Source organism: Mus caroli, chromosome 1 (genome assembly GCF_900094665.2).
Source record: "Mus caroli chromosome 1, CAROLI_EIJ_v1.1, whole genome shotgun sequence".
Lineage (NCBI taxonomy): Eukaryota > Metazoa > Chordata > Mammalia > Rodentia > Muridae > Mus > Mus caroli.
Window position 1 is genome coordinate 184,783,815 of NC_034570.1, and position 21,928 is coordinate 184,805,742.

At 44.5% G+C, this 21,928-nt stretch overlaps 1 protein-coding gene across 1 annotated transcript in view; it reads left to right on the top strand.

Annotated features, from left to right (window-relative positions):
* The window catches only part of Plxna2 (plexin A2), a 194,212-nt gene that overhangs the window by 163,973 nt on the left and 8,311 nt on the right, over positions 1 to 21,928 (top strand). Inside the window, exons 14-29 of the mRNA XM_021173227.2 lie at positions 104 to 221; positions 2,293 to 2,429; positions 3,203 to 3,370; positions 3,604 to 3,697; positions 7,227 to 7,466; positions 7,869 to 8,012; positions 8,319 to 8,553; positions 10,365 to 10,507; positions 10,998 to 11,266; positions 13,070 to 13,136; positions 13,322 to 13,468; positions 14,035 to 14,194; positions 14,582 to 14,685; positions 18,546 to 18,645; positions 19,574 to 19,764; positions 20,795 to 20,964. Of these exons, the coding sequence (XP_021028886.1) occupies positions 104 to 221; positions 2,293 to 2,429; positions 3,203 to 3,370; positions 3,604 to 3,697; positions 7,227 to 7,466; positions 7,869 to 8,012; positions 8,319 to 8,553; positions 10,365 to 10,507; positions 10,998 to 11,266; positions 13,070 to 13,136; positions 13,322 to 13,468; positions 14,035 to 14,194; positions 14,582 to 14,685; positions 18,546 to 18,645; positions 19,574 to 19,764; positions 20,795 to 20,964 (2,487 nt within the window). The remainder of the gene's footprint in view (positions 1 to 103; positions 222 to 2,292; positions 2,430 to 3,202; positions 3,371 to 3,603; positions 3,698 to 7,226; positions 7,467 to 7,868; positions 8,013 to 8,318; positions 8,554 to 10,364; positions 10,508 to 10,997; positions 11,267 to 13,069; positions 13,137 to 13,321; positions 13,469 to 14,034; positions 14,195 to 14,581; positions 14,686 to 18,545; positions 18,646 to 19,573; positions 19,765 to 20,794; positions 20,965 to 21,928) is intronic.

Sequence of the window (21,928 nt, forward strand, 5' to 3'; positions counted from 1 at the left end):
CACTCTGACAAGTCAGTGATGGATCACCCACTGACTGCTGAGCAAATGAGCAGGGACTGCAGCCTTGTCAAGCCTTTCATTGGGAGTTCTGTTGTCTTCTCAGGATCGTCTGTGAGATGGGCCATGCCGTTATAGGTACCACATCTGGGCCCGTGCGCCTGTGCATTGGGGAATGCAAGCCAGAGTTCATGACCAAGTCCCACCAGCAGTATACTTTTGTGGTGAGTAATGGGACCAAGGTTAGCCACATAGCCAGCAAGGACGCACATCTGTTCCAGACTTCTCCCAGGGAATTCTCATTTGGTCCTCCTAGCCAGGTATACCATGGTAACCAGTAAAGGGAATTTCTGGCCTCCCTGCTTGGAAGGCTGTCTTTCTGGGGTTGTATAGTGACATGACATCAAAACAAAACAAAACAAAACAGAAAACCCAAAAACTTTGGAGTCTCAGAGGACCACAGGTCAGAGTTCTAAGTAAGGCAAAAACTTAAGCCTTTCTTAGAAAATGGATTCTAGATGAAAAACTAGGCTGCCTTTTATCCCTTCATGTGACATTGTGATCTAATTCTAGCTTAATGAAGACACACTAATTAAGAGGTTTATATTTATCCATATGCTTTGATTTTTGATGAGGATATTTTAAGCTAAGGATTAGAAGATCTCTAATCTGGCAGAGATGTACTTCTGTACATAACACCAGAGAGGAAACATATGAGCTGACAGTTCTGTGTGTCTATATGTTTACATGTATGCATACACCTAAAAACATTTCATCAAGCAGTTTTGGTACCAAAAATTTCTGTGAAGCTGGCACTAAATTCATGCCAAATCAATAAATTGCTTCTGAGGTCCTGAAGTCTCCCTTGGCTCAATTAATCCTGAATCAATACTTTGTATTGGGAGCCCTTAAGTTCCTTTTCTAAATCTTACCTACATCTGCACACTGAGTACTTCATTAAAAAGTGTTAACAACAGTGGATGGGGTCCAACCAGCCTTACTAAGAGTTTTTAAAAATCATTAGGTCACAAAATTCTCTTTCTTTCTAAAGCATTTTATTACATAGTTTATGAAGTTTCCAGACCTAGATTCTCATTTTAGCATTGCTGCCCTTTTCCTGGTACTTTTTCTCTCTCAGATTTGCCAAACTGTCTGCAGCCACTGTGCCTCATTTCCTTCTCAGGGGACATGGGAAACAAAAGGAAAAGATAGGGAGAGAATTGTAAATATCAGACTTGCAAAGGGCCCTAGGCCCATCAAACTCTCCTCAACTGACAAAGGAGCAAGCTGAAATCCAGAATAATCATATGACCCACCTCAGGGCCATAGATAGTGAGGAGCTGGTACAGACTAGAATCCACTCACTGAGTTAAATGCACTTCGCAAGCTATGTATGGTGTCACATGCTTTTCATCCTAGCACTCGGAAGGTGAAGACAGGAGGGTCTCCAGCACAAGAGCAGCCTAAGCTATGTAGTGAGACTCTTAACAAGATAACAAAAGTAAAAACAAGCCTGGCAGTGGTGGCTCATGCTTTTAATCCCAGCACTTGGGAGGCAGAGGCAGGTGGATTTCTGAGTTCGAGGCCAGCCTGGTCTACAAAGTGAGTTCCAGGACAGAAAAACCTAAAAAAAAAAAAAAAAAAAAAGTAAAAACAAAAACAAGAAAAACATACTTTCCATATCACTGCTCACTAGACAGAGGCAATTCTTTCTGATTAAGGTCAACTGCTTCATGCATGATAGGCTAGAGTTTCTTATAATTAATTTCTTTGACATTAGGCTTAGTGAGCATGCTTGCAAGTGATATTCTCATCTACTAGTGAGGGTCAGAGAAGCCATGTTTAACATTTATTAATAGCACCAAGAATGAGGTCTCAGTGCTTAGGGAAGGACAAGAGAACATATACATTGACCATTCATAGAGGTTTCAGTCTATCAGCTGCCCAACTTAGGCAAAAACATTTTACTCAGCCCTATTGATATTGTGCCAAAAAACCTTAGAACAAGCTCTATATAAAGTAGCATTGGCAAATTGGTCTCAATATGTAAACTGCTTTATAGATTAGCCAGTGTCATATCAGCTTTCTCTTCAGTATTATGAGTACAAGACTCCCCAGGAAGTAAGTTAATTCCAAGGTATGGCAGCCCTTCACCTTCCCTAGAGAAAGCAATGATGTTTGGGAACTACTGAGGGTAGGAAACCTACCTTAGCTCCCAGCATGATTGTTATTCCTCTTACCATTAGGTCTAGCCTTGGACCTAAGCTAGGAATGTTTCTCTGTTTCTTTTCAAAGAATCCTTCTGTGCTGTCACTCAGCCCGATCCGGGGACCAGAGTCAGGAGGTACCATGGTGACCATCACAGGCCATTACCTTGGTGCTGGAAGCAGTGTGGCAGTGTACCTGGGCAATCAGACCTGTGAATTCTATGGGTAAGGATGGTGTGTTGTTGTTGCCTTGTCATGCCCATTACCTCCTCAACACTGGTCCTCTCCTTGGCTCAGACATGCTAGTCATTGTTAGAAATGTATGCCACTTATCAGTTTATTTCCCATAGATTGGAGGGGCTGGTAACATCTGAAGGGAACTGGAGGCAAGGGTTATTAGAGCAGATAAGGAATAACTCCAGGAGCTCCCCAGGCTAAGTTTCACTGTAGGAACTTGAGACTCATGGAGGTGACATGGTCTTAGCAATTTTAGCATAGATTTGTTCTCAAGACAACAACAACATACCTAATATTGTCAGCTACAACCATGAGCCCTGAGAATGCAGACTTAAGGTGAATTCTGAAGGAATCCATGGATTAAGCCCCAGTCGCCCAGTGTTACCTACCTGAAAGCTTTGCACTATAAACTCTACCAGAACAAGCCTTCTGTTTTTGTCACAACAGAGGACAGGAATATGTATTGATAACCTGACTGGACCCTAAGCATTGATTAGTCATATTCTAGAAAAAAAGGATTTCTCAAAAATCTCATAGAGCCTTGTCTCTGCCCATATTCTTTAAACTTCCTACTGTGCTCTCTTCCTCATCCAGCAAAGGTAAAGTGAAGGTGCTGATGGACACTGGTAGAAGATATTTCTGTAGCACAGAAAAGAAGACAGCAGAATGTATCATAGACCATACATAGTGGAAGGGTCATGCCTTTCAAGCTAGTTCATGCCCATCTCTTTTGTCTTAACCCTTCTCTGTTTCTCCATCAGGAGATCAATGAATGAGATTGTATGTGTTTCACCCCCATCATCCAATGGACTAGGAGCAGTCCCTGTCTCTGTGAATGTCGACAGAGCCCGGGTGGACAGCAGTCTGCAGTTCGAGTATATAGATGACCCACGGGTCCAACGTATTGAGCCAGAGTGGAGTATCACTAGGTGAGTGAGATTGGTTAGGTACACCTAAAGGGATTTAAGGTTAGCCAAGCACATCATCTGGAAGACAGTGTGATTAGTGGACTGTATCTGGAGGAAGGTAAGGTTAACAGGATTTACCCGGAGGGAAATGGTGTTACAGAACCCTACAGTCCAAGGGTGGTTCATATTGGGGGCACTTGTGGTTGAAGATCAGTTTACCAAATTTACCTAACCTAGCTTCTGCTTGTTTCCAGTGGACACACACCCCTAACCATCACAGGCTTCAACTTGGATGTCATTCAGGAGCCAAGGGTCCGAGTCAAATTTAATGGCAAAGAATCTGTCAATGTGAGTAACCTTTGGTCTTCCCTTCTTGGCTTCAGTAACAATGGCTCTCTGGCCAACATTGCAAGGCCAAGAGCTAGGGGTTAGGTATATGAATGCCTGATAACTAGACAGGGAAAATGATTGAAGATGGTTCCAAACACCTGAACCATCCAGAAACTAATGTGATGACATAATTTCAGGTGATATAGCAAAGGTCTAAAAGTGCTGGCTGCTGAGTTCCATATTGCACAAAAGGGTTATGTTCACTTCAGTGAAAATGTTCCCTTAAAGGATAAATGAGAAACAGTGTGGGAGGTAGAAAGAAGTTCTTCCTCCACATTTAGCAACTTCTGTATTGGAAATTAAAATCTGCCATTTATGGGCTGTATGGCTCCAATCAAGTCCTTTAACTTCTGTGATCCTGTGCTCCTTATAGGTAAATGGCTGAAAGACTTGCTTTGCAGTGTCTGAACAGGCCATCCATGGAATTAATGTTTATATTTAATGCCAGCAGACAGAGAATTCTGACCCACTGGCAAGATGACCACAGCTTCTTCAGTCTTTTGCATAGCTGCATAATTTTATTCCATTTAGCTATGACTGTTTGTGAATTTCAAAAAGTTCTCTTATTCTGATGAAAACAGAATGTCTGATAAGCTACTGAAAAGTTTTCAACTTGTTCCTGCAGCACCATCTCACTCCTTTTAACATGCATTTTCAACACATTATTATATTCGTAACTATAATAGAGAAGATGCTGTATTGGCTGTTATTACTACTGTGAATTACAATTATTACTCTGTGACCTTTGAGATATTGGTAAATCTGAGATGGACAGGCAAAAGGTGGAATGGTGTCTCTCCTTTTATCCCTGACACATGTCCAGCCTGCTGAAAGCTTCCTTGGAAAACAGAGGTGCTCTAAATAACACAATGCTAGGCTAGACCAAAAGAAAAAATGTGTTAAGGATTATCAAATCCCACACCTTCATTGCATAGAGGAGAAACTAAGGCCAGATGGATCGATAACTTGCCCCTAAGTACAAGGTATTCATGGCTATAACTTCCCACCATGCTAGAAATGCTCAGCACTTTTAGCTTGGTAAACACATTCTCCCTTCATCCAAGTTCAGAATTGGAATCATAGGACGTACCTGGACTCTATCTGCCTCCTGACAGCTAAGTCTTTCCTAAGCCCCCAGTCATTGTTGCTCTGTTAAGTTTCTAGGGCCTGATGGGAGCCTTGAACTCATACTCAGGGAAGATAAACCATTCCTTTTCCAAAAACTAAGTACAGGTTTAAAATACAGATTTTATTATCATTCCAAAATAGCCAACCAGAATACAACTTACAGATAAATTCTTAAGAGAAGGATCCCTCATGCCAAGGCAGCAACCTTTAAGGCAGAAGAAAAAACTGGCTCTAGCTTCTCTTAGAAAGCTTCTCTTTCTCTTTCATAGAAAGGATGGTGCTACAGTGCCAGAGGATTGATTTGTGTATATCAATTGGCTATAAGGCATGAGGGTCTCTTCCTGAGTCCTTGGTACAGAGTCACGAGATGATTAGGGCATGTGCATAGTATGACATGAGGTGGTTTGGGCCAGGGATGGCTCTGCTATTTGTTTTTACATGCAAGGTATGCTACCAAGTTGCAAGGCTTTTACTGTCTCAAGGTATTGATGACCAAGCTGGGGAGGACCTTCTCCCCGGTTAACAGGATCAATATAGGGCACCAATAAATACAAAATGAGATGTGAGTATAGTATAGAGAGAATGCTACAATGTTAGCATGAGGGCGACAAGGGTGATTCCCAAAAGCTACAGCTTTCATCCTCAATGAAAAAACAAAAAATAGGGCTTCAGCTTTCCTATTATATGACATCCTGAAAAGAACTAAATATAGTTCTACCTGCTGGGAAGAATTGGAGGGCTGTAGGACTACATAGTGACCTGCTTGGGAGTAGCCAGGCTTGCAGGCCTGAATGGAAGGCATGGAGGAAGGCAGTGTCCCTAGAACATGGCCTCAAAGCACTGCCCAGTGCCTCTGTTTACAGTAGGAGGAAAGAAGTACTTTGCCCTTTTGCTCCATTTGGTCCCCACCTTAGCCTCAGCCTGGAGCTACCCTTTTACTTGTGTTCCAAGTTCCCAAATAGACAGTAAGGGGGACTTGCACAAAGCCTCAAAATGCATAGGGAAGTTGACAAACTGTACTCACTTCATTGCACTGATTGTTTCTCCTATGCCTATCAGTAGCCCCAGATGCACCATGATATGGGCATTAAGTTGGAAAGGGACAGGAATGGAAACTGATCCCTAGAACAGCAGAAAAACCAGGGAAGCAGTTTTGTTTGGAAGGATTAAGACTTGATTTGAAGTTCTGACATCACTTCTACATACCAGCTCTTTTCTGTGCTGTCAACTGTTTCACACAGGCATCTGTTTCTGGTCATGAATCCTGTCTGTGTATATGTTCACACACACACACACACACACACACACACACGAGCACCACATGGTAGGCAGAATATACTAGAGTGTTCTGGGCTATTCCTGTGACAGCCCGGTTCCCACAATAAAACTGAGCTAACTGTGGTGCAGAGTAAAAGTTAGAAGGAGAGCAAGCTGGAATCTGCTTCCCCCACCCCCCTATGCCCTGCAATGGGTCTGTTAGTAGTTTGGTTGGATGTTTTCTTAGCTTCAGAACCAACCACTGCAGGAGAGAATAGCAGATGGTGCTAACCAGGCACCAGTCAGTAGAATTTTGATGGCAGACCAAGAGACAAGGGAGAACATGAACTCAATGTCACTTCTGAGTGCAGATGAAGGAGAGTGTGGCCAGAGAAAAGAAAGAAAGGCCCTGAGTGGCAGAATTCTGTCTACTGACCACTTTGTACTGAGCATTAGCTGAACACTGTGCAAGGCACAAAAAGCTCATCTCACCACTTTCTGTTCCACACCAAATACTCCCACCCTAACCCCCACACATTCTCCCTTACTGCAATTGCCCTCTTCAAACATTCTTACATCTTCAGTCTTTGCATTTGCTGTCTCCTCCAGCTGAAACTTATTCCTGCACTATTCTTTGGCCTAGGTAAGCCTCTTGTTCTCTAGATAAAAGCATCCACTACTTCTGAGGGAAATCTTTCATGAATCCCGCTTTAGGCCATGCACACTCACAGACTTTCCGGAGCATCTGGTTCCTCCCACCAGAGTGTTCCTCATCCATTCATGCATTTCACAGCATCGTGCCCTGTGCTGCCCCAGGCTCTCTGTGGAGTAGCTTATAAAGCTTGTTTAATTAATCCAGAGCTGTCCCTTGAGACTACTTCATTCTGTGTGCCAGACTCTCAGCCCAGTGTCTGCCAGAAAACAGGTGCTCAAAACAGTGTTGATAAATAAATGAGTGGGGTTAAATGCATTATCACCACATTTTTCTTAAGGGCCTCCTATGTAGTGAAGGAAGTCAAGCAAACAGAGGGTAAGAGGAGATGACAGACCCTCCTTCACCCACCAGGTGTTCAGGTTTGAACGCTGCTCTCTGCTTCCTTAGGTATGCACAGTGGTAAACACAACCACCCTCACCTGTCTGGCACCCTCTCTGACCAGCGACTACCGTCCAGGCCTGGACACTGTGGAACGGCCAGATGAGTTTGGATTTCTCTTTAACAATGTCCAATCCTTACTCATCTATAATGACACCAAGTTCATCTACTACCCCAACCCAACATTTGAACTGCTCAGCCCCACTGGAATCTTGGATCAGAAGCCAGGCTCACCCATCATCCTGAAGGTAGGAAAAATAAGTGGGGAAGAAAAACCTGGAGAGTGGTGGGAGAGAGCATTGCAGGCCCTTCTCTCTTGAGAAGGCCAGATCTCTAGATGCTAACACACAGGAGTCTTGTTGTACCCCACCTACCCTTAAATATGATGTGTCCTCCCCTCCATCTATATCTGTCCATTTTTTGTGTCTCCTTTTCTTTCCTCTTCTTCCTCTTTCCTAAACACCTCTTTTTTTGGGGGGGGGGTCCTCCTTTCATCTATGACTGGTTCAAGTCTCTTTAAAAACCTATCATAGAGGCTTACTGGTTTTTACATTTCTTCTCCATCCTGTCTCCTTTATCTCTTTTAAGTAGGTAATTATTTTCTGCTTGCAAATTCCAGTTCTCCTTATTAAGACACCTGTTCTCTACAGGGCAAAAATCTCTGTCCTCCTGCCTCTGGAGGGGCCAAACTCAACTACACAGTAATGATTGGAGAGACACCTTGTACAGTCACTGTGTCTGAGACACAGCTGCTTTGTGAACCTCCCAACCTCACAGGGCAGCACAAGGTCATGGTGAGTGAATCCTCTTCTGTCTCTTTCCTCTGCCCAACCTCACCATGTATGCATGAAGAAAGCTTCCCTTCCACCTCAGTTCTGACTCATGCCCTCCATATTTCATCATCTCCGTGTCCTATATAAAAATGGATAGCAGTTGGGTACACCTGAGTAGAAAGGCAAATCTCAAGGTAAGAATTACTTAATATCCAAATATGCACCGTACTGTCGTAGTCTGCCCTGCCATTGCTCACACTATAACACTATAGGATATGAGAGCACTCCAGGGCTCTATACCTGTGTGTCTGTGTGTACAATGCACAGGTTCATGTAGGCGGGATGGTGTTCTCACCTGGCTCTGTGAGCGTCATCTCCGACAGCCTGTTGACCCTGCCAGCCATCATCAGCATCGCAGCTGGTGGAAGCCTCCTTCTTATCATCGTCATCATTGTCCTCATCGCTTACAAGCGCAAGTCTAGGGAAAATGACCTCACACTCAAGCGGCTCCAAATGCAAATGGACAACCTGGAGTCCAGGGTGGCACTAGAGTGCAAGGAAGGTGAGTGCATCCTCACTTCCTGGACTTCTCCTTCTTCACTAATCTCATCACCCTCCTTGCATACAAACCTTGTCTTTATCTATATCCTCTTTCCTCAAGCCTTCATATTCTATTCTTTCCCAGGAACTTTCCTGTCCCTGGGGTTGGAGAAGACCCAGGTATGCCCAGGTGTGAGGAGATCTGTCCATTGGCAGTGTTCACTGTTCCTGATCTACCCAATTCAGTCCATAATTTAGCCAGCTGTCTCTTCCTCTCAGGACTAGTATGTCTTCACAGTAAGCATCTGCCAGGCCTCATTGTCTTAGACCAGATCCTTTAATTGCCAGTGTTCACCCCTTTCTGAATACTCACATGGAAGTCACAGCCAAGAATGCAGGAGAGTCCTGCCTCCTGCCCGGCCTATCATCTCCTAGGATTTGTTTTCTATCTCTGCTGTAGACTGAATGTTCCGAAGGCCATACTTGCTGACAGACAGCCTTGAGTGTGAAGGTGTATAGGAGTGGAGATTGTACATCCACAGGGTGGCTGACAAGCATACCTGGCATTCTCTCAGGCTGAGGACCTAGCAGGCTCCTTGGGTAAACATATCAATTAGGAATCAAAACATTTTTCCTTTTGTGGAAAGTGGCTTTTCACAATCAAGCAACTGTTGAACAATGGGAAAGAACTGTACTGGGAGAGATGGGTCAAAACCCTCCCATCTCCCTCGTACCCTAGCACGAAGATTTACCCCTTGACCTAGGAAGCCAGGGAGATACTTAGGAGCTCTTCACTGCCTGGACCCACCTGCAGGGTGAGCATTTGACAGCCAAGGTTTTCACATCCTGGTTCTTTTTCTTCCTAGGAGAAGGTTTGTTTATTCTGACCTTTGTTGAGCTCCAGAAGTTCTCCAATTGCTTCTACAAATACCTATAAAGGGCCTAAGTCATATTGTTCTCTTTTCTATATTTTAGCCACCTTTGCAACTGTAGAAGTAAGAAAATATAGATAGATAGACAAACGACATAAAAAGTCTCCACCTTCTCATAACAGTTTGTTACTCAGATTCCATTCACTATAACAAGTCACTGAGGTAGTCACCCAGTAAAGACAGAGGAGCTGGGAGATAGCTCAGTCACATGCATGAGGGTCTGAGGTTGATCCCTACAACCCACATAAAAACAAACAAACAACAAAAAACAGCCAGGCATTGTGGCATGGGCTCAAAATTCCAGCACAGGGAAAGCAGAGACAAGAGGATCTCAGCTCAGTGGCCAGCCAGCTTAACCTAATTTGTGAACTCCAGGCTAATGAGAACCCATCCCTGAGGAGGTGTTTCTAAAGATGTCTGTCACCTAAGGTTATCCTCTGGATTCCAAAAGTACACCTGTCACAGACACTTTTGCATGTATCTATTCACATGCATACATACACATTTTTTTTTTAAGTTACTTTGGCTGAGTTTGGAAATTTTCTGTCTCTGATAAGTTAATCCTGTTGCGGAAAGACCTGTGGTAAGGCTTCACATAGTGGTAAAAGTGTGTAATCAAGCAAAAAGTCAAAGAAGGAGACCCACTCTCTAAGATCTCCCGCAAGTTCCATCTCTCAAGTTCCCACCACTTCTAATAGCTTCAAGTTGGAGACCATACCTTAGGCAATCCTTAAAGTCCTATAGTAAACAACCTATGGCAGAAACCTAGGACACCTTCCTCATTACACTCCTCTAACCTGCCCCTCTACCCCAGCTTCCTCCTCCAGACAAACTTTTCCCTCTCTCCTCTCCCCTGACTTGAACTCCTTCTAAGCTTTCCTGTCTTCACTCACTCTCACAGCTTTTGCGGAGCTTCAGACAGACATCAATGAGCTAACCAGTGACTTGGATCGATCAGGAATCCCTTACCTGGACTACCGTACCTATGCCATGAGAGTCCTGTTCCCAGGCATTGAGGACCACCCTGTTCTGCGGGAGCTGGAGGTACTGCCTGACTTTTAATGATGCAGGCCAGGGATTCCCAGGAAGTCCAGAGAGCAGGATAGGGGTATGCAGGAAAAGAGCAAATAGTTTATAACTGCTTTAAAAATGGTGGGGAACAGTGGTTTGTGATAGACTTAAAAATAATGACTAGGGGCTTGTTTGTACATTTGTTGGTTTGTTTATTCAAGAGAATAAGTCAGGGCAGAGGAAATTACAGGAAAATTAAGCTGATAGATCATCTCCTGTTGGGCCCTTGGGAAATGAGGTACATCTGTTGCCAATGCTGTTCAGAACCTCACCACCAAGACAAGTAGAGGGGACCCAGAAGACTTTAACCCTCACAGAACAACCCCCAACAACACAGTTGGGGGATAAAATGGCTGCAGCCCTCATAAAGAGGGTCCTAGAGCAGGCATTATCACTATCATGTCCTAAGGGTCTGGATGGACATCCAGAGCCTGTCCTCTGAAGGTCATCCTGCATACCTCAGGTACAGGGAAATGGACAGCAGCACGTGGAGAAAGCCCTGAAACTCTTCGCCCAGCTTATCAACAACAAGGTGTTCTTGCTGACCTTCATCCGTACACTGGAACTACAGCGCAGCTTCTCCATGCGAGACCGTGGGAACGTGGCCTCTCTCATCATGACAGGCCTTCAGGGTCGCCTAGAATATGCCACTGATGTCCTCAAGCAGCTACTCTCTGACCTCATTGACAAGAACCTGGAGAACAAGAACCACCCCAAGCTGCTTCTCCGCAGGTCTGACCCACAGCAGGGGAAGGGCAGTGTTGAGTTATAGACCTTGTCACATAGGCTCCTGTTATCCTCAACCCCTGGAAATGGCTTGCATGAAGGGTTGCTTGTGACTTTATACCAGCCCAGGATGGAGTGTGATCTTTTGCTGGTCCTGGGAAACCAGGTGACTCCCAACCTAAGTACATGGCCTGTCTTGGGATGCAGCCTGAACCCCAGTCCACTTATCTCTGTGACCTCACACCATGGGTGCTGCCTTTTTGTGGTTTGATTTCCTCATAAACGAGATAAGAGAAATACTTGTCTCTGCTTCCAGACCTGTGTGCCTGAGCATGGTGTCACTGTTGACTAAATAAATCATACATTTTACTTTCTCCATCTCACTGATCACAATCCCAGTGTCCAGACACTGTTCTTGAGGCTACCATATTGGATAGTACAGGCAAGCAATTTCTCATCATCATGCTCAGATCTGATAGACATGCTGGGGTAGCAGATTTGGGGCCCAGCTTCCTAGCCTAGAATTGCTAGCATATACCCCCAACTCAGTTGCCACTTTTCTGGTAGGGCATAGATTTTAGAGAGCATAGATATAGATTTAGGGCATAGATATCTCTTCCTGCACCAACCCTCAGTTGAGACCATAATAAGCACAGAATAAATCTAGGGGTCTGAGCAGCAGGAATTGAGTCTGTCACCTCCACTCAGGCTCTTCCTATACCTTTGCTCACTGGTCTTGGGTTTTCAGGCCACACTTGGGGTGGCTTTGTTTTATAAGCATTGAGGCCCCATCCTGCCAGTAAGAGCACTGAAAACTCTCATTAAGAGCTGTTGTATTTAAATTAGAGATAATCTCAAACACAATGCTGGAAGAGGGTGCTGGGAGGGCCCAGAGAGAAAGCTGCAATCTCTTCTACCTTTGTCACTCTCTCCCAGCCCTTATTGCTAAGCAGCCCTGGCTTTTACTTCAACCAGAGGGTATAATTTGCATCACATGTAGGGAGTTAAAATACCCCTTCACATCCCCATCAACAAGGTCTGTCACAGTGCTTTGCTTTGTTTCTTCCCAAGTTCCCATAGCTGCAGCCTGGGTTGGAGGAGGGGAAAGAGGTTGTGCTTACTGAAACAGACCCCACTGTTGGCTAAACTCTTAAACACTGCTCTCCAACTAAAAGCCTAGAGAGCATATGAATCACAGGCCCAAACATTCTTATTTCCCTAGTGTTTTACTGTGGGGCAGGTGCTATCTTTCACATTTTAAATATATCAACCGATTCACCTCTAACAATTGAAAGTGTGAATTAATTATGACTGTGACTTACCCAAAGTTATATAGCCAATAAATAATATAGACTGGATTTGAACATGTGGCAATTGATGTTTGGAGAGGTGGGTACCTGGCATATACTACAGAGTACTTGAGTTGCAGAAACCACAGAGGAACAGGCAGATTCTCTTCATCATCAGAAGACCTGAGGGAGTAAGGAACTCATCCTTTACAGCCTGTGGGACAAGCATTTGTCTGCAACCCACATCAGGTGTCACCAACAGTTTGTGGAACCACACACAGAGCAGCAAAAATGAAATGTCTTGACTTTCTAGAGTCTCAGAAAATTAAATCTTGGGGAATGACCACCCAGGCAATTCCCCATTAAGTATAGGAAAGAGCTCATTCCTGGCCAGTCACTTCTAATTATTGCTGGAGTTCTGTTGGGTTGCTAGGGTCCAGTCTTAGCCCTATGCTTTCTTACACACACATGACAAGCCTAAGTGTACCACCTGTGTAACTGGTTCCTCTGCCTTCTCCAGGACTGAGTCTGTGGCCGAGAAGATGCTGACTAACTGGTTTGCTTTTCTTCTACACAAGTTCCTGAAGGTAAGAGGGAATGACCAGGGCTAGAGTGAACCTCACACCCTGGCTTTGGAAACAGCATGGGGACCTGTTCTTCAAAAACTGGGATTCGTTGGCATGGCTGCTCCCAAGCAAAACAGTCCTGGGCTTTAGAGGCAGTCAAGAAGAGCCAGGCAAGATCCATATTCTCTGACCTGATATGCCCACAGGAGTGTGCTGGGGAACCACTCTTCATGCTATACTGTGCAATCAAGCAGCAGATGGAGAAAGGCCCCATTGACGCTATCACTGGTGAGGCCCGATACTCCCTGAGTGAAGACAAGCTCATCCGGCAGCAGATCGAGTATAAGACTCTGGTGAGGAGACCAAGAACCCTGTACCACCTGTGACTGTCCCTTCTCTACCTTCTAGCCAATGAAGCCATTTATCAAAAAGAGGCTTAGGGACCAATCTGGGCATATCAAGTATATAAAGAGGGATTCCCCCCACCCCCCATGAGCCAAAGAGCTGCTGGTGCCTCAATTTACCCAAGATGACATTGAGAGAGAACATGTTCACTCATCATTAGGGACTGCAAAATCAGCAAGGAAAGAAAGTTAAGTGTGCTGGTCTCCAGTGTAGAAGCTTTGAGGACAAGTGAGGCCAGCACTTGACACCCATGGATCTATCTTGAGCCTTTCAAGTGCCTCACACTAAGCTTACCTTCCCCCAGCCCAAATAAGAAGTAGATTACCTTTTTTTTTTTTTTGAGAAAGGATTAACAACTTGGATTCAGCTCCTACAGTAGATGGCAGGAAGAAGAGGAAGAAACCACATTTTTCTCATTAGGAGAACAAACCGTAGAAAATGGTTCTGAGGTCTCAGCTTCTTCCCACACTACTTCCCCAGTATGTCCACCTCACCCTTGATCCCCTACTTACAGATCCTGAACTGCGTCAACCCTGACAATGAGAATAGCCCAGAGATCCCAGTGAAGGTACTAAACTGTGACACCATCACTCAAGTCAAGGAGAAGATCCTCGATGCTGTATATAAGAATGTTCCCTACTCCCAGCGGCCAAGGGCTGTGGACATGGATCTGGGTAGGAAAGCTGGCACTGGACTAGGAGGGCAAGAGAGGAGCATGGCTTCCAAGACAGCTATCAGGCCATGAGATAGCTAAGGAAAAGGGATGTGAAGTTCTGCCTGGTACACAGTCCCCATAAAAGCATGACTAGATCTTGGTCAGATGAAGGCAATGGGAAGCATTCTCCCCACCTTCCCCCATAGGCTTTGTCCCCTCAGATATGAGGCTCTTCCACATTTGCCTTTCTCCCTCCCCCAACCCTTGCCCTTTGGATGTCTAAAAGCTCTGCCACTGACATCAGCCAATGGAGACCAAGTTCTTAAGTCTCTAGAGGACACACAGACTGGGTGGCCCTGTCTGCTCTTACCCCCTCACAGCTACCCATACCATCCTTTCCACCCAGAGTGGCGCCAAGGCCGGATTGCCAGAGTGGTGTTGCAGGACGAAGACATTACCACCAAGATAGAGGGTGACTGGAAGCGGCTTAACACACTGATGCATTACCAGGTAAGAGAGCATCCACCCCATCCTGCTTTCATCCCATGGGAACCACTCACAGTTTAGGGGTCTCTGTAAGATTAAGCACAGGTAGACAAATTCAGGACAAGCACTAAAATAGGAACTAGAAATGAGAAACACTGAGGAAAATTAAGCCAGCCAGAGGAAGTGCCTCAGTCTGTAAGACCCATGGAACTGTGTGAAGAACTGTGGTCTTCATCCTCAAGAATGTCCTCTTTTCTCTGTTAGAAAGCCTCAAAAGCCAACATACTTTCCTCTCTCCACTTTCTTCTTCCGTGGGTCTGAAAGAGTGATGCTTAGCTTTGATTGCCCAATAGATTAATTGGGGGAAACTTATAAAACATGGACTCTAAGACTGCCTTGGCAATCCTCTCCTGTGTATCTCTACAGCTACACAAGGAACAACATATTGCAAAATCTTATACCTGGACCGCTCCAGAAAGGTGCCTTGTGCTCATGTATCTGGCTTCTTACTAATGCCACTTGCTCTCTGTCTTGTAACAGAATAGGTACAGACTTGTCTTCAGCCCTTAAAATCCACAGTAACTAGAAAAAATTAAGAGCCCTTACTTTTTACCTGCATGGAGTGGCTCAGCAGGTATGTAGATCAAATTCATCATAGAAGGTGACAAGGAATATGTATGTAATACTAGGAGACACCATGGAATGAACAGGCATACAAATCTCAGCAAAAGAATATAAGCATCCACCCCACCCTACTTTCATCCCATGCAAATCACTCACAGTTTAGGGGTCTCTGTAAGATTAAGCAAAGGTAGACAGATTGGGATTCAGGAGAAGCACTAAAATAGGAACTGGAAATGAGAGACACTGAGGAAAATTAAGCCAACCAGAGGAAGTGCCTCAGGCTGTAAGACCCATGGGACTGTGATTAATGATATCCTCCTATGTGGCTGATTTATAAAGAGAGACATGCAGAGAGGCTGACAGACTAGACTGAGTTACCTATAACCAGCCACTGGGAGACCCTAAAGCTGGCCAAGTGCCTTGAAACCAAAAAACTGGGAGTACTGGGGGTACCCCCAAAGCACTCCTCCCTGTGCATCCCCATCCTACACCTGGATCTCAGTCTCAGATGTATAGACACATGCTTTCTGTTCCAACACCCAGTCTGCTGGTGGGATTCTATAATTTCTCCCAAGCTTAACGTATTTATCTGTGTGCTGGGGGTAACACCTATAATGGGGAAGGCATTAAGTAGCTGAAGGATTTAGAAACAAGTGTACAAACTCAAGATTTGTACCTACAGACAAGCAGAAGAAATCAAATCATTATGTGTTAATTTCATGTAAGCACACACACACACACACACACACACACACACACACACATCTTCACATGGTGAGTACATCCAGACAATGAAATGAACCAATTAGAGGTGAATGAGAAAGCCTGAAAGAGACCAAATCTGTGCCACCAAATCTTGTTCCTGAAGAGCAGGAACTTTGCTTCTATCCATCTTTGATACCTTATGGCTTATTTCTGTTACCAAACCTGTGTATTCCAATAAGAATAGACTACCGCTTTCTTATCGTGACTCTCTTACAAAACACTTCCAATTCCCTCGTGTCATTAATCATTTATATATTCATTCATTTGTCAAATATTTACTGAGCTTTACTGAGTGCAAGGCACTTCCCACTCCCTAGTTCTGAGTGACAGAGGCAGCAGGAAGTCTTCCTTCCTTTGAGAGATGATGACGATGGTATTATTATTCAAAATGGCAACAAGAGTACTAACACATGCTGAGTGCTCATAGGGTACTAGGTACTTTACTCAGCCTTTATGTGTCTTAATTTCTTTAATAATCACAACAATAATTACCAGACACGTTTATTATCCCCAGTGACAAATGAGACAACCAAGGCCCAGAGAGGTGGTACGTGGTGATAGAGTTAAGGTCTGATCCAGGCAGCTATTTTAAGCATGGGTTTATACCACCTATTCACTGAAAAAGAGGGAGAAAAAAAACAGGGTTGGGGTAGGGTGGGGAGACAGAGAGAGAGAGAGAGAGAGAGAGAGAGAGAGAGAGAGAGAGAGAGAGAGAGAGAGAGAGAGAGAGAAAGAGAGAGAGAGAGAATAAGAGACAGAGACAGACAAACACACTAAGAGAGGTAGCTTTGTAACTGCTTGGAATTTGTCACATTAGTTATCTTGTGAATTTCCTTAAAGATGACAACCATACATAATGTCATTGTCGTTGTTGGGAGGATAAACTCCACCCTCACCAGGTTTTCAGAGTAGCATTTCTAGGTTGTGGGTGGCAAGAATTCTTGAGAGATAGGGCTAATGCCCCTCACACCTCCTCAATCATAGACTAAGAGCTGTTGGTACACATAGCTTGGCAAATCCAGAGATTCTACAGCAGAACACTGGTACCCCCTTGAAACAATAATGTCTGCATGGGGCTCAGAACTCAAGAGCTTTACCTACTCTGTCCTCTTGCTATCTTCCCTGGAGTCAAAGGCTGTTGGAGCCCCTGCAGAAGAAAATCATCTTAATTAACAAAGAAATGGGTAAAAAAACTGCCTGGGCTCCTATAGATTTATAGGGAGGGTAAAATTAAACACCATCACTAAAGCTGGCTATCAGGGAATCTCGTTAGCACTAATGTTCATTTATAGTTTGACTTCTCAACATTTAATTCTTTTTTGGTGGGAGAGAAGAACTGACAATTTAAGACCCAGAAAGATGGTTTTATGGCTGGTGCAGCTATAAATCAAACTTACAAAGTTCATAAAAATTGTTAAAATAAAAAATGGTTTAATAGGAATGTTTTATGGCCCATAACATTATTATAGCTGTTTTATTCCCTCTGCGTTAGGGGTTTAATTGGATCACCACAATTCTGGGGATTCTCCGTTTTTATTAGATGGAGAGCAATCTTAAATCAAGATGGCCCCAAATGTCTTCTCTATGGCTCCTTATTCATTGGCCCTCCCTTAACTGTCGGGTGCTAGGCCTGGCATCTTCTCAGAGGACAGGGCACTGTGCCATCTTTCTCCTAATTCCCCAAGGGCAGATGCACTTTTGGTGAAACGACTCAAGGTGGCCAACGCATAATACAACAGGCCAGGAGAGAATTGGAGCCAAAGGAAAAGATGAGGCTCACACCGATGTGACTTGTAATAAAATCCCAAATAAAGAAATAGAATGAAGAGAATGTGTGCTCTGGAGATGTCCGGTCTGAAGAAAAATATCAACTCCTTAGTACAATAATGATGAGGCCCTGAAGCAGTAACTTAACCTACTCCTGCTTCTATTCTTTCATCTGTAAGATGGAAATAGTCATCCATAACACAAGATTGATGGGAGGCTGAGTTTAACACTTCTGCCCAGTAGAAATAAAGTGTGTCATTCTAAATTTTTCACTAGTCCCATTAAAAATACAGAAACAGGCTCTTGAAATAATGTTAACAATATACTTTATTTAGCTCATCTTAAAAGAATTAGTTTAAGTGCATAATCAATGTCAGATTTATTAATGACATCATTTATATTCTTCCATTCATACTAACTTTCTGAAATCCTCTCTCTCTCTCTCTCTCTCTCTCTCTCTCTCTCTCTCTCTCTCTCTCTCTNTCTCTCTCTCTCTCTCTCTCTCTCTCTCTCTCTCTCTCTCTCTCTCTCTCTCTGTGTGTGTGTGTGTGTGTGTGTGTCTAAACTTGTATGCTTATTTGAGATTGGCTACATGTCAGGTGATCCAGAGATATGAAAGGCAATAATGGTTGGTTGTAATATTTCTGAACTTCCCCATACTCCCTAGAAGTACTTAACTTCTCAAGACACCTCAGTTCTCCCATGTCGTCTTTTTGTGCCCTCCTTAGGTGTCAGACAGATCCGTGGTGGCTCTGGTCCCTAAGCAGACCTCCTCCTACAACATCCCTGCCTCTGCCAGCATCTCTCGGACATCCATTAGCAGATATGGTAAGCAGCCAGAATGCAATTAAGAAGCTCAAGGTCTAGGCTTCTGTGATCCTCAGGGACTACCTCAGGGACCATCCTTAGGGAAAGCCCTGCTGCTGCCATACAAAGGTACTGGCTTATCTGTCCCCTTTCTGAGGAGTCTTAAGAGCCATTTGTCTCCTTTGAGAAGAGGCAGCAGGTAAAAGAGTGAGTGTAGCAGGTGTGTACCCTGATTGGAGGTTCTCCTATCCCACTTTATAGCTGTGCTTCTGCTTGAATTTGTAATTATAAACTTTTTTGTTAAAAGTGTCTTAGTTTGGGACACAAAATTGATCATTCCTTCACTTCCATTCCCAGCCTCCTCTGAGTAGCAAGCTTCAGTCTCACTTTGTCAGTTTTGGTTCCATATTCACTCAAAGGCAGGCACTAAACTATCCACCTGAAAGAAACTACAGGGCTTAAGGCAGTAGTTCCAAAAAGGGCTCAGAAAATATATTCTAGGACCTCAAATGAAGTGCCAACTAACTCCAAAGAGAATCATTACAACTTGAACCATTACTGTTTAGACATTTTTTTTTCCTAAGACATGGGTTATATGTGTAGCTGTGACTGTCCTAGAACAAGCTCTGTAGTCCAGGCTGGCCTCTAACTCACAGAAATCTGCCTGCACTGTCTCCTAGGTGCTGGGATTAAAGGAATGAGCCACCACTGCCTGACACTATCTAGACTTTAGAAATTTTAAAATTTCTAAATCTTTTTTCTAGAAATTTTAATTTCCTCTTTCCAACCAAGGATCCATAAACTATTCACCAAATATGTAGTCCCAAGAGTCCTTTCAAGGTAAAGCAGGTTTATTCTGAATCGATACAGCAGGCAGGTAGCATTGCTGAAGGATGCTTCAAGCAGGAGGTTGACCCATCTCACTCTGGTTTTCCCTACCCTCTTCCAGACTCTTCCTTCAGGTACACGGGCAGCCCAGACAGCCTCCGGTCCCGGGTCCCCATGATCACCCCAGACTTGGAGAGTGGTGTCAAGGTTTGGCATCTAGTGAAGAATCATGACCATGGTGACCAGAAGGAGGGTGACCGGGGCAGCAAAATGGTGTCTGAGATCTACTTGACCCGGCTTCTAGCCACCAAGGTAATTCTTGCACAACCCAGGCCAAGCTGTTCCCTAAACTTTGGCACAAACATCCATTCTACAGGTGCTTCTGATTGTCTCTACTATCTCTGCCTGTATACTTGCTTTCTAGTTAAGTGGGAGAAGAAGAAAAAAAAAGACCCAGGTGTACCAGCAATTTAAGAAAAAACCCTCCTGACCCACTGTGTCTTAGGCGGTGAGATGATAAAGGCAGCATCATTTAGCTTTCCCAGGAGAGAACAAAATAAGCCTTCAGGGATGCTATAACTTAGAAAGGAGGCTGGATCCCAAAGTCTTTCCCCACTGATCCCACTGCAATGCTATAGGAACTCTAATCTAGTGGCTTAAAGCTCTCAGACTTTCTCCCAGAATGGTCCATAAGTAGTCTATCAGACTCATATCTTCATCTTTGTTTTGTCAAATATGCCTAGCATATCAATAAGAGACCACCAAAAAGCATCTGAGAAAGTCAGGAGTTCTAGTCCCCAAAGTCTGTCTTGTGCCTGTTAACTGGGACCCAGGTCTAGGTTTGTTGCTGTCACTAGAACCCATGAAGTCTGTGGATCATGGCTGTACCTGGGTTCTCCTGAAGATAAACTTGAAGCCTATGCTGCTAACACCATAAAGCTGTTCATGCTTTGTTTCAGACCCCACCCTACCCTCCAAGCTCCACCAGGGGTCAGACTCCCTGAGCACCCTCTATAGACTCTGCTGCCAGTTTGAGTCCTCTCATTTATTTTAGGACATTCACTTCCTATCTTCCCATCAAATGTCCTGAGCTCATACCTTCAGGGCACACTGCCACAGATTAGAAGAGAGATCTTTCTATGGATTCCCAGACGTGTCAATCTCTCCCAACTCCACATCCCACCCAGTATCTACCTCACTCCTGCCCCTCTACCTATACACTCTTGCATTTCAGACAAATTTCCAAGGTAAGATGGGTCCAAGGCCCCATCTGGCATGCCTTCTGCTGCCCTCTGGCACCCACTAACCATTTCATTGTCCCCCACCCCACTTTCTCCCACAGGGCACCCTGCAGAAATTTGTGGATGATTTGTTTGAGACCTTGTTCAGCACTGTGCACCGGGGTAGTGCTCTCCCCCTAGCCATCAAGTACATGTTTGATTTCCTGGATGAGCAGGCAGACAGACACAGTATCCACGACACAGATGTGCGGCACACCTGGAAAAGCAACTGGTAACCCTGGGGGAGCTCAATGGGAATGTCACCTGAGGAGGCCCAGCATTTTGGGGGTTGGGGACCAGCAGAAGCTAGAGATGAGAAGTAGAGATGGGGGCTAGGTTATCTGGCTCCTGGAACACAGCACACATACACACACACACACACACACACACACGGACACACACGGACACACAGACACACACTACACACACAGACATGGACACTGCAGAGTCAACATCATCCCTAAGGCTGCCTGCTACAAGTGGGCCTTGCCTAGCCTGAGCTTTGCATATCATTTTGAGCTCTGCCTCACCATTGTGACCCTTCCTTTAATAAAACTGTTCCCTATGATGTAGAATCTTCTAGTTATCAAGAGGAAGAAACTAAGGAACATAAACAAAGCTGTATATAAAACCTACATGCAATAGATGACTGTGAGCATCCACTTAGCTTTGCAGTCTATCACTATTAACCCTTCTGAGAGATGTGCTTCTGAGCTGGGACCCTTGGTAAAGATGGCCAGCTCTGGGGATGAGGCTGGTACTTGCTAGACTTGACAAACCCACAAGTATGAGATTGCATTGCAGACTTGCTCTCTTAAAGCCAAGTTTTAACCCCAGCATCATAGCTTTCAGGAAGCAACAGAAAGAATGATTTTTGTTCAGGTCTCTTCTACATCCAGATTAGTAGTGGGAGAAGCAGCTTCTGATAGTGCCTAGCATGAAGCTTTTCCCTCCCAGGTTTTAAGACTGGACTACAGACCATGCTAAGGACTAGCTTATAGACCAGATGAGACTTAGCTAAGAGCCAGAGTCAAAAGGCTTCCTCTAGGACTGAGCACAAAGGAGAGAAACATTTGGATTGGGCAGGAAGCCCACACAGCTGTCTGGAGTCAGCAATCCCCAGAAAACAGAGCTGACACAGATGGGTTCAGGCTGTCATTTGGAAATCAAAAGTCCTAGCAACCAGCAAAATACTT